Here is a 13,507-nt window from a genome sequence, read left to right as displayed (position 1 = left end):
TGAAGCAGACGACTTCTCAAAAATTGTAGACCAGTGTTATTAAACAATCAATCAATCTGTACACACCTAGGGGATAACAGGGTTATATAAGGAATAGTCATCATGGATTTGTCAAGAACAAATCATGCCAAACCAACCTAATTTCCTTCTTTGACAGGGTCAGTGTCCTCGTGGACTGGGGAGAGGCAGCAGATGTGATACATTTTGATGTTAGTAAGGCTTTTGACACAGCCCCACACGGCATTTTCATAAAGAAACTAGGGAAATGTGGTCTAGATGAAATTACTATAAGGTGGGTGCACAACTAGTTGGAAGATAATACTCAAAGAGTAGTTATCAGTGGTTTGTTGTAAACTGTGAGAGCATATCTAGTGGGATCCCACAGGGATCATCCTGGGTCTGGTACTATTCAAAATTTTCCATTAATGACTTGGATAACTGAATGGAGAGTATACTTATAAAATCTCTGGATGACCCCAACTTGGGAGGGGTTGCAAGCGCTTTGGAGGACAGGATTAGAATTCAAAACAACGTTGGCAAATAGGGAGAATTGGTCTGAAATCAACTAAATGAAATTCAATAAAGACAAGTGCAAAATACCTCACTTAGGAAGGAAAAATCAAATGCACAAATACAAAATGGGGAATAACTGGCTAGGTGTTAGTACTGCTGAAAAGAATCTGGGGGTTATAGTGGGTCACAAATTGAATTTAAGTCAACAATGTGACGCAGCTGGGAAAAACGCTGGTATCTTTTTGTTGTGTATTAACAGGAGTGTCGTATGTACCAGGGAGGGAGAGGAATTATTTCAGCTCAGTACTAATGTGGACACGAGAACGAATGGATATAAACTGGCCGTGGGGAAGTTTAGGCTTGAAATTAGACGAAGGTTTCTAACCGTCAGAGGGGTGAAATTCTGGAACAGCCTTCCGAGGAAACGGTGGGGGCGAAAGACCTCTCTGGCTTCAAGATTAGGCTAGATAAGTTTATGGAGGGAATGGTTTGATGGGATAATGTGATTTTAGTCAATTAGGCAATAACGTGCCATCGCTGGTAAAATGTGGGTCCGGCTGGAGAATCTTGCCTGTATGCTCGGGGTTCTACTGATCGCCATATTTGGGGTCGGGAAGGAATTTTCCTCCAGGGTAGATTGGCAGAGGCCCTGGAGGTTTTTTGCCTTCCTCCACAGCATAGGGCAGGGGTCGCAAGCTGGAGGATTCTCTGCGACTTGAAGTCTTTAAATCACGATCTGGAGACTTCAACAGCTGAGATAAGGGAAATTGGGTGGGTCAGCTTTTGTGGCCTACATCATGCGGGAGGTCAGACTAGATGACCATAATGGTCCCTTCTGACCTTAAAGTCTATGAGTCTATGTAAAACGGGGTAATTGTTCCGCTCTATTTGGCACTTGTGAGTACTCATGTATGTCCAGTTCAGGGTGCCACACTATAGGAAAGATGTGGACAACTTGGAGAGAGTCCAAAAGATGAGCAACAAAAATGACACAGGGCTTAGAAAACCTGACCTATGAGGAAAGGTTAAAAAAAACTAGATATGTTTAGTCTTGAGAAAAGAAGACTGAGGGAGGACCTAATAACAGTTTTCAAATATGTTAAGGGCTGTTATAAAGAAGACTGTGATCAGCTGTTCTCCATGTCCACTGAAGGTAGAACAAGAAGTAATGAGCTATGGGAAATATAGTTAATGTCTGGAATAAGCGTCCAAAAGGGGTTGTGAAATCCCCATCTTTGGAGGTTTTTAAGAAACGGTTGGACAAACACCTGTCAGGGTTGGTCTAGGTTTACATGGTCCTGCTTCAACAAAAGGGGCTGGACTTGATGACCTCTCGAGGTCTCTTCCAGCCCTACATATCCATGATTCATCAGCAGATTTGGAACCTTTAGATCTACCACACAGGCCCCTGCCACTTGAGCTAACAGAGTAACTGATACTATAGTAGGTTGTCATTGTTTATAAGGAAGGGGGTGAGACACTTTACCAGCAGATTTCATGAATATTTTCTGAGGAGTTGTGAAACTCAGAAATCTTGGGATCCATTCCAAGCTCTAGATAGGAGTGTTCCCTAGCAGGCACAGACTTTTTTGCCAACTTCTCCCAATTGTGATTCCTTCTGCCCCATCCCCTCCAACATGTCCCAATTCTATCTCTTCCTCACCCATGGATTCTCATCCCAGTCCCATTCTCCTCACCTCAGCTCGCCAGTCCCAGTCTCCGCTCTTCGAGCTTCTCGTCCAAGTCCCAGTCTCACTCCTCCAGATTCTCAGTCCCACTCTGTTCCCCACCCCTAGTCTCCCATCACAACCATTCCAGTTCCACCCACCAATATCCCAGCCCCTTGTTCCCAGTCTCCTTGCCCAATTAGTCCCTGCTCCCTCCTTGCTGGCTCCTCATCCTCTCTCCCTCACCCTGACTTCCAGTCCCCTGCCCCCCCTCCCCCCATCCAATCTTGGTGTCCACCCCCAGCTCCTTGTCCCAGTCTCCCCCTGTTCCCAGTCCCAATTTCCCACCTGGCTCCTAGTCCTAGTCTCCCTGCCCAGCCATTTTCAGTCTTCTCCTACCCCAACTCCCAGTCCCAGTTTCTCTCACCTCCACTGCTAGCGTTCAGTCCCAATCTCCCCGCCAGGCTCCTTGTCCCAATAAACTCCTCTACCCTCTGCAAATCTGGTTATTGTCCCCTCTGCATTTGAATCAGGCAGCTTCTTCAACAACGCTGCCTGGGCTCAGAATGGGGGGTGGGGGTGGTCATTGAGCACACAGGAGAGACAACTCCCTGCTGTCAGTTCAGGTGCCAGGACTTGGACCCGGCCTGGCCTGCAGCAGTCCAGAGCATGGAAAATTTCAGCCCAAATAGTTGAAGTTTGGCAATTTTACAAGCAACTAAAAATAGGGTCCTATAACAGGAAATGTCAGGCAACTTTAATAATAGGGGGCCCTACCAGCCCCACCTACAGTAGGAACCACATGCATTAAAACATACATTGACAATGTCAACTGAAAAATATGCATAGAACCTCCCTAAGCCACCAGAGAAAGCCAAGCCTTCCTCTCCCTCTCAGGCTTGGTCTTGGGTACCTGCAACATGCCCTGAAAATCAATTAATTTGGGCTCTGTGCGAACAACGGGAAAGGAAACTCCACAGAAGAAGACACTTCACTGTGCCCTTTCTCCATCCAGCAAAACTGCACATGGGGAGATTCATTCTCTAAGACAGCCAGGATCCCAAGTCAAGCAGGGCTTTCTAGGTGAAATGTCAATACTTTGAATTGCATCTGGAAATAAATAAAAATAATACAACAGTGTAGCGTGCACTAGTTGGGGTTTCTGATTGTTTTTCAAGGGTAGAGTGAACTGCAATAACCAATCTGGAGGTGACTAGGGATAGATTACTGTAGCAAGGGCTACATCAGAGAGGAATGGTCACTATCTCTTTGCTTGCAACAATGAAAAACATGCTCTTTCCTAATATCTAGGAATCCAGGAGCAGCTAAAGGTTCTGCAGCACCCCTACAACTGCAAACCTTGCTAACTCCTGTATGGTGAGTATTGCTCCTCCATCTAGGGAATAGATATTCCCTCTATACTCTCCTACCAACATTTCTCCCATTCCACTAGTGTCATTACTGTCCTATCCAGAATGAGTTTTAGCCAACTAGCAATCCTCCAAGCCACAATCTTGGCTAGACGCTAGGTCTGCAATGTCTGGGACAGATGAAAAGGAGACACATAGCTGAATATTGTCAGCATACTGATTCCACTGCAACCCAAACCTCCCATCCATGCTAAACAAGAGGAACGATGGAAAAGATTTCCATGGCATCCTGCGCTAGAGAAACCTTACAGCAGATGAGCAACTGCCCAACACAGGACTCATTGAGAAGAAAGAACACAGCCGCTCAAAAACAAACCCATCTAACGTTACCAGGGCCTGCAGACACACCAGCAGTATATCCGGGACTCTTTCCCCTCTCTGACGAACACTCATTACTATGGAAACAATATCCAGAGCCTAGATGGAGTTCAGTGATACTGAAAATGTAGTCCTGTGACAGCCTAGGCAGCAGCCTGCCGCCTCTCTTCCACTGAGTGTCACCAGGGAAAAAGCTCTGAACTCTGATGAAGACTCCAGTTCTAAGATATAGGGCTTGGTGGCTATTAAGCTGCACTTGTTTCTATTCCCAGAGAAAATACTTCAAAAATACAATGGGGGAATTTTTAAAGACACAAAGAGCAGTGAAGTGCTCAAACTTCCACTGAATGTCAATGGGAGCCGGTGCCTTCCTTAGAAAAGTTCCCCCTAAACTTTTTAAATGTTTCTTTCTCCATGGCAAAGGATAAGCAAAGACATGACAGGAAATGTAAACAGACAGGACCTAACCCCAATCCTAAAAAATGCTCACTGCATACAACTACAAATAAAGTTGGGAGAAGTAGAAAAGTATTACTGTAATCCTTTTAAAGAGCATAGGAATTGCAACAGTGGATCAGATCCATGGTCCAATATCCTGTCTCTAACATTACCAGATGCTTCGAGGGAAGCCACAAAAAGCCCCACAGTAGGTAGATATGGGATAATGTATCCCCCATGAAGGCCTCATCCTAATCCCAATTAGTTACAGTTTGTGGTAACGTGATGTTTTATTTCCCTTCTAATACTATTTTTTTCAGCACTATTACCAGAGGAGTACACATGTTGCAGCTTGTGTAAGCCGAGCTCACTGCACATACCAGGGGTTCCTTGTGTTCCTCCATCGCCCCCACAAGCTCCCTGTGTGCTACCATCCCATCCACCTCTATCTCAGGGACCACCCACCTGCAACTCGCGCACCCCATCCCTCATGCCAAGGGCTCTGTGTGCCCCTTCATCACCCCCCCATGCCAAGAGCGCTGTGTGCCCCGCATTGCCCCTCCACCAAATGATAAGGGTTATGTGTGTCCCCCATTGCTAAAGGAGCACTATATGATAATTAATTTCCACTTTTACCAGGCCATGCAGCCTAAATAACATATGTGATTTCTCTTACTGCATTATCCTGCTGCATACTGCTATCTAGCACTCACACAGTCTCTTGCCCTACACGTGTCTATAGTAGAGATGTACAAAAAGCAACAAATACTTTGTGTAAAAAATTTCATTTCATTCCATTACTAGACCCAGTAATTGTGTGTGAATTTCCACAACCATGTTCACTTTCACATTAAAAGCATGTGACATTCAAAATGTTGCCTCTTTTCTGTGCAAAGTGGTTTCCAACTAAAAGAAATTCAAAATGTCACATTAAAAACAATGAGACGCGGGGGGAAATGTAAAAAAGTTCTGCCAGGTTTTTTTTTGCAAAACTGGATCATTCTTGGAAATCAGAAATGAAATGCAAAGACTTCGATTTGCTGGTGAAAAAATAGCAGGGCTTAGACAATAATGCATCCAAAAATATAAATGCACAGAATATTATTTTTGCAAGATAAAAGAAATACAACAATTTATAGTTAATACGTTAGGATGGCATGCAGTAAACAGATGGGCTTATGGTAGAAGAGCATCATCTTGTCAGAAGCCAGCACCCATTTGCTTGTCATTTGAGTGCTGGTGAAATACGCTCGATTAACAATCCTAGAGGTGAAAGTCCCACGTTTATCCACAGACTGGGTGCACCTTGGACAGCAGCAATGAAGCTCCCCCCAGCATAGCTCAACCAAGAACTTGTGAGACCCACCTCTAGGGGCAACAGGGTAGGTCATTCTCAGTGATCCTTTCACAGTGTTTGAACTCTCTGCTGAGACTCCCAACAAGAGTGTCGGGTTTTGGAAACTGACCTGATACCACCAAATTCATTTCACATAGACCATCAAAAAACTGCCAGATTCCAATCTGTTATTTCTGAGAAGACTTTCTCATAACCTAAGAAGTGTCCTCAATGAATGTATAGTAAATGGAATAAAAAGAGAATTGATTTCTTTATCTGGATATACTGTACACAGTGCATGAAGACTTTAAATCAAGGACCTTTAAAAAAGGTGCATCAATGAAGGGTCAAAATAACAGATGCACCATCCAAGGACTGCAAATACAGGCCCAGATTTGACCAGTCTTGCATTGGTCCCTGGTGCTGAAGATGGAAAACTTCATTCCCAGGGGGATCTCAGGGAAACCCAATGCCTTCTGTCTGCTCACTTCATCACCCCTCATAAGGATGTAGGGTGTACTCCCCCCTGTGACAGGCCTCCTCTGCTGGCCACTGTTGATGGGGGGCGTGTCCAAGGCCTTCTCCCTACTCTCTTTGGGGTAATGCATTCCAAAAGACACTAGCAGGGACTGCCAGATGCCCGCTTGTTGCACCCACTTCCTCTCTCCAACAAACACACCCCTTGTGCATTCACAGAAAAGCCAGGTAGAGTGTGACTTAGGGTATGTGTACACTGCAGTTAGACACTTCCGTCTGGCCCATGCCAAATGACTCAGGATCGGGCTAAGGAGCCATTTAATTGCGATGTAGATGTTCGGGCTTGGTCTGCAGCCTAAGCTCTGGGACCCTAACCCCTAACACCACAATTAAACAGCCCCTTAGCCCGAGTAAGCTGGCATGGGCCAGCTGAGGGTTTTTAACTGCAGTGTACACAGACCCTGAGAGTTCTGGGCCGATTCCAAAGCTTTGTAACGGTGTCTATGAGCTCAGGCCTGCAAGCCCTCTGCCCATGAACTCCCATGGACTAGCAGGATCAAGCAAATTATGTTGATCATATTTTCCACAGCTTTCTCAGCAAAGAAACAACAATGTTTTCAGGTCACTTACCACATCTGTGTTTGTGATCTTGGCCAGGAGTTCTGTTAGGCTGTCACCGGAGAGTGAACTTTCTCCATCATCAAGCTGAAGGCCACAGATGGCTGCTCCCACGCTTCCAGTTGCTATCATTGATGGTGGATACATGGCGAAGTTAAAATCTGCAGAAACGGACCCAAGAATTATTCCAAGCACAGACCAGCAAAGCTGTAAGACACAGAGACTACCAGCCAGAAATACTGAAGTCCTTTCTGCTCTGACTGAGCCAGAGAAGCTAGATGCAGATAGATGAGGCTTAAAGGTGACCTGCAAAAGAAAAAGAAATTGTATTTGTGCCCTTTTTTCCTTCCTTGTGATTAGGCTTGGCAGAATTCAATTTTTATTTTTTTATAATTTCAACAGTATTTTAAACACTTCTATTTTTATCCAGTTAAATTTTCAATTGTGCATAGTTATGGGTTTTATTCATTTTTTTCCAATTTCTATTTATTTAAATTTTCAGTTGCAGGAAATTATTTGGGAGAGGAATTTACACAATTATTTAATGACAACAGACATTCAAAGTTCAAGCTTCATAACCATTAAAACACAAATTATCAACATCACAGGTAAAATATACAAAATAAATATCCTTAAATCAAAGTTCGCAAGCAGCATTTTTCTTACTATACATATTTGTAAATTTTGATTATTAGCAATGGAAATATTTTTCGGGGGGTGAAATCGACATTTGCCAACATTTACCAATAAAAATCTATCTTCCAAACCCACTTATGATGGAAAAAGAAGGCCTAGATGGTTCTTCCTTCCCTCCTTTTTAAAAAAAGAGGGAATGGGAAATTTCTGCTTGTTTTTTTACATTAACAATTCAGGTCTCGTCTACCCTGGAATTCTATGTATAACTGGATAACTAGTTGGAATATGAAATCAAAAGGAACTGAAACCTAAGCAGTTGAGAGAGAAGAGGTTTTTAGTGAAGACTATTTGTGCTTGTTTTATTTAACACATAGGGCTGTCAAAAATATTAATTGCGATTAATTGTGATTAATCGTGCTGCTAAACAATAATAAAATACCATTTATTTAAATATTTTTGGATGTTTTCTACATTTTCAAACATACTGATTTCAATTACAACCCAGAATACGAAGTGTACAGTGCTCACTTTATATTTATTTTTATTACAAATATTTGCACTGTAAAAAACAAAAGAAATAGTATTTTTCAATTCACCTAACACAAGTACTGTAGTGCAATCTCTTTATCGTGAAAGTTGAACTTAATTTTGTAGAATTATGTACAAAAAACAACTGCATTCAAAAATAAAACAATGTAAAACTTTAGCGTCTTCAAGTCCAATCAGTCCTACTTCTTGTTCAGCCAATCGCTCAGATAAACAAGTTTGTTTACATTTGCGAAAGATAATGCTGCCTGCTTCTAGTTTACAATGTCAACCGAAAGTGAGAACAGGCATTTGCATGGCGCTGTTGTAGCCGGCGTCGCAAGATATTTACATGCCAGATGCGCTAAAGATTCATATGTCCCTTCATGCTTCAACCACCATTCCACAGGACATGCATCCATGTTGATGACGGGTTCTGCTCAATAACGAGCCAAAGCAGTGTGGACCGATGCATGTTCATTTTCATCATCTGAGTCAGATGCCACCAGCAAAAGGTTGATTTTCTTTTTTGGTGGTTTGGGTTCTGTAGTTTCCGCATCAGAGTGTTGTTTTTTTAAGATATCTGAAAGCATGTTCCACACTTGATCCCTCTCAGATTTTGGAAGGCACTTCAGATTCTTAAACCTTGGGTTGAGTGCTATAGCTATATTTAGAAATCTCACATTGATACCTTCTTTGTGTTTTGTGAAATCTGCAGTGAAAGTGTTCTTCAAATTAACAACATGTGCTGGGTCATCATCCGAGACTGCTATAACATGAAATATATGGCAGATTGCGGGTAAAACAGCAGGAGACATACAATTCTCCCCCAAGGAGTACAGCCACAAATTTAATTAACGCAGTATTTTTTTAACAAGCATCACCAGCATGGAAGCATGTCCTCTGGAATGATGACTAAAGCATGAAGAGGCATATGAATCTTTAGTGCATCTGGCACGTAAATATCTTGCAACACCAACTGCAACAGTGCCATGAGAACGCCTGTTCTCACTTTCAGGTGACATTGTAATTAAGAAGTGGGCAGCATTATCTCCTGTAAATGTAAACAAACTTGTTTCTCTTAGCGGTTGGCTGAAGAAGAAGTAGGACTGATTGGACTTGTAGGCTCTAAAGTTTTACATTGTTTTGTTTTTGAGTGCAGTTATGTAACAAAAAAACTACATTTGTAAGTTGCACTTTCATGATAAAGAGATTGCACTACAGTACTTGTATGAGGTGAATTGAAAAATACTATTTCTTTTGTTTATAATTTTCACGGTGCAAATATTTGTAATAAAAAATAATATAAAGTGAGCACTGATCACTTTGTAGTCTGTGTTGTAATTGAAATTGATATAATTGAAAATGTAGAAAAACATCCAAAATATTTAATACATTTCAATTGGTATTCTATTGTTTCACAGTGTGAGTAATTGCAATTAATTTTTTTAATCATGATTAATTTTTTGAGTTAATTGCGTGAGTTAACTGCGATTAATCGACAGCCCTACTAACACATATTTAACTCAAACGTGGAGAAAAGAAGTCTTTGTTAAAATTCATCATATCTCTTTCCCCCCTGCCTTCCAGTCTGCCACACCTTTACAATTAAGGAGTGAGAAAGCCCATAATGCAAATTTGAGACCTCCAATGAGCCATCTAGCAAAATCAGGGAAGACCAGATAGACATTCCTGATACTTTTAATAAACAAGCAGAAACAATTTTTTTTAACCCTTTCTAGAATTCTTTATACATCAGAAAGAAACAAAAGAACACAATCCCAATTTGTTTTGTCCTTTATAAGTTACCTTTCTAAGGCTTTTTCAGTACTGATATAGTGAATGGTATATCCAAATTGCCTTTACAAAATCCTGTTTCCAGTTTATCTTGATTGCAAACCGCCGCTCAAACTGAAACTTGGTTTGCAAGACTTTAGTTCAACAGTAACTTAACGAAAATCTTCTTTTTGCTGGTTTTTATTCATAGAGATTGGAGGAGAGTTTTTCAAGTGGGTGGGAGGAGAAAATGTATTGCATGTTTACAATCAGCTTTTATTTTATTATTTAGTATGAGTACTCTCAAAACCCAATTAGTACATAGTATGAAACAGATCCTTGTCAATATATTCAGTCTATTTACAAAAATAGAGACTGGCCCTGCAAATACCATGGTGGAGATCCGGGCCAAACCTTTAGCTTGTGTAAATGGGTGTGGCCCCATTGACTTCAGTGAAGCTATGCTCATTTACACCAGCTAAGGATTCGGCCCTCTGGGTTTGATTCCCTATCTCAGTCCCTCACACACTGAGTTGGCTGTGACTGGAGTAGCTGTGGTGACACCATGCTCTTCTCAGAGAGGAATGCATCATTTGCTCACCAGCAATCCCTTGGGTCAGAAGGGACTGGTAATCTGGTTGGAATACTCAGCCAGAAAGATGGTGGCTGTGACACAGGGGGGCCTCAGGAAGGAGGAAGAGAGGTGGTATGACATGGATTCCTCATAGGGCTCTATCTGGAATACAGAGAATCATTGGAGCAGGGGAAGTTGTCATCTGAAGGCCAGCCACTTCACACAAAGTATGTTCTATCAAGCTCACCGCACTTTCCCTCTAGGAGGTCAGTGTACTTTACACTTTACAAACATTAGAGAACTATGTCTCACAAGTTTCAGAGTAGCAGCCGTGTTAGTCTGTATCCGCAAAAAGAACAGGAGTACTTGTGGCACCTTAGAGACTAACAAATTTGTTAGTCTCTAAGGTGCCACAAGTACTCCTGTTCTTTTTATGTCTCACAAAACTCCTATGTGGCAAGTAACTATTGTTTTATCCCATTTTACAGATGGCAAAGCGGAGGCACTGAGAAATAAAATTATTCACCCACAGTTATGCAGTAAGTCAACTGGAGATCAGGAATAGCACCAAGATTCCTGACTCCAAGTCTTCAGAGCTAGACACAGTGATCTTAGGGGTACCAGCATATATCTGAAATGACTCCACTGAAGCAAATGGAATGATATGAATGAAACTGAGATCAGAGTCTAGCACGCTACTTCCTTATAAGGACTGTAAATGCATGTATTCATAATGGATCAAACCCTGAGCTCCTTCCTCAGGGCCGTAACATACAACTGAATTTCAAGCAGAACTCCCTATTGCCTTCAACAGGGAGTTCTGCTTAAAAATGGATGGCACAACTGAAGGAACACAGGACTTGCTCACTGATGCTATAACAGTGCTGTACTATGGGTAGATATGGTATCTTCTAAGAAGAAGTGTGTGAAAGAAGGGCTGCAGGGCCCCAACACACAATTTAAAAACAGAAATGGCTCCAAAAATCAGGTAAATAGGTGTTTTAAAAAAACTGTAAATATTTATGTGCATGAGTGATTGTCCAGGCCCCACTCCCAGTCCAGGGAGCACATAACAAATGTTTAGAAAATAAAAAAAGTGTGCAAAACCATATTTACATGATAGAATTAGTGCCCAACGTCTGCTCTCATTTACACAGGTGTAAATCTACAGTCAATCTGTTGACTTCAATGGATTTACAAAGGTGAAGGCAGACTTTAGCTCAACGGGCCTGATTCTCCTTTCATATGTACTGGTTTTACACTGATCTAGCTCCATGGGGCCAGCTGATGTACGCCCACTGACTTCAGTGGGTTTAATCTGGATTTACAGTGGTGTAACACAGAAGTCAATGGATCTGATTTACAGCAGCTGAGGATCTAGTCCATTGAGTACACTGGAGATGCTCCTGATTTATCCCAGTGTAAATGAGAGAAGAATCAGGCCCAATCAGGCTCTTAAAGAGGATATTAATATACGATAAAGAACACGGGACAAATTCTGATATTAAGCAGATCAGTGCAAATCCAGCGTAACTCCATTGAAGTCAGTGGAGTTAGCCTAGATTTACATTCGTGTAACTTGGGATAAGAATCTAGCTCTAAGTTTTTAATTACCAAATTATGTCATTACTACCTATACAAATAGCAGGCGGTTGATGTCTATAATGTAGTGTATCCCTCCCTTCCTCCTTTTTGAGGAAGTCATAGTGCTATAAACAAAGAAATTAAATCCTCTCCCTGAAAATCAAGTCAAATACCATTAGACAGCTGACTTGTACACAGAGAAGCAGAGATTCAGAATTAAGAATGAAACTCTGTCCTTCGCTTACCCTCCCTGCAGTGCCAATAGTAGGTATTGCAGGAGCCCTACAGCCATGGGATATCACACATACTGTGCCCTATGTTTAGGCATAATGGGCTAAGTGAAGGGTGGAATCCCAGTCTTCACTCTGAATTTCCTTGCTTCCTAGGGGTTTACATAAGGCCCGTCACGTTATTTGAATGTAATTTTTCTCATGGTTTATTTTATATCTATGAGTTATGTACTCCCAGAAACTCTCCTCCTAGGAAGCTGAATAAAGAGCCACAGTGCCCCTGCCAACTAGCACTGCTGTAGGTCTGCTTCCACGTGTGGTCACATGAGAACATTTCTATGCCCAATAACCTTGTTAGTTCCCTTAATGTCATTCATAATGCAAATGAGACAGCTCGCAAATGGCCAGAGGCCCAGAGCGACTAAAGCTCAGCATCCAGAAAGTCTTACATTGCTTCTAGCTCTACGCTAACTTCCCTCCATAACAAGCACCATAAACTTGGCTATCAAAGCTACACATGCCCAGTCTTTGTTGTACAACAGGCAGCGATTTGTATCACTGGCTTCTATTTTTAGCATATTAATTAACTACTGCAACTGGTAAGGCAAGTGTCTCCAACTGGAGAGTGTGGCGCCATTGTCTGAAGTCATCACCTCATCTCGCGCTATTGAAAATCATGGCAGTGACCTTCCTGCTGATATGAATTTAACCTGACATGCCCACAAAGGAATGGGGGGCGGTGCACCAATTTTGTGCACATGGTTCTCCACATCACCCGGGACCCTATTAGTGTGGAAAGAGCTCATTCAAAGAAAAGAAGCCACATTGTGCTGGGCCACCTAGAGGGTTGAATAGAAAAGGCTGAGGAAAGGAGCAGACAGCAGAATAAAGGCTGTAATTAACATATTTCCATATTCAAGCAAAGCCATAACTACGTGAAATGTTTGTCAAGGTGCAACCAAAACATAAATATTAAGCACCATATCTGCAGGGACGCAGGACCCCCTCCAAGCCCCTCACATTCCGGCAAGAGATATAAAACAAGCTTTTTGTACAATGTTATTTTTAACTACACCCCTCCCTCCTCCCCCTACAAATGACACTGAGCCAAATCCTGACATCCTTTACTCAGTTTTTACCCAGGCAAAATGCCCATTGGGGTCAAGTCAATAGTACTTCCTTGGGGAAAAAACAGTAAAATAAAAGGAGTAAGGACTTCAACATTTGGCCTGAAGAATATACAGGAATGTTTTAATTGCTTGGTGGAGATGATGACGATAGCCATATAGTGGGAATCCTGTGAAAGCACTCCCTGTGTGATGCCCACGTCAATGCTATGAGCCAAATTCTTCTGTCAGCTGTAGGTGTGGCTCTCATGGAAGCTA

At 42.1% G+C, this 13,507-nt stretch overlaps 1 protein-coding gene across 1 annotated transcript in view; it reads right to left on the bottom strand.

The window, feature by feature from the left end:
• The window catches only part of CCND2 (cyclin D2), a 65,206-nt gene that overhangs the window by 38,327 nt on the left and 13,372 nt on the right, over positions 1-13,507 (bottom strand). Inside the window, exon 4 of the mRNA XM_026652308.2 lies at positions 6,810-6,958. Coding sequence (XP_026508093.1) covers positions 6,810-6,958 — 149 coding nt within the window. The remainder of the gene's footprint in view (positions 1-6,809; positions 6,959-13,507) is intronic.

The sequence above is a fragment of the Terrapene carolina genome, unplaced genomic scaffold (genome assembly GCF_002925995.2).
Source record: "Terrapene carolina triunguis isolate 2854851 unplaced genomic scaffold, T_m_triunguis-2.0 Scaffold112, whole genome shotgun sequence".
In the NCBI taxonomy this organism is placed as follows: Eukaryota; Metazoa; Chordata; order Testudines; family Emydidae; genus Terrapene; species Terrapene triunguis.
The sequence above is the reverse complement of the archived record's forward strand: the minus strand, read 5'-3'. Positions and strand labels throughout refer to the sequence as shown.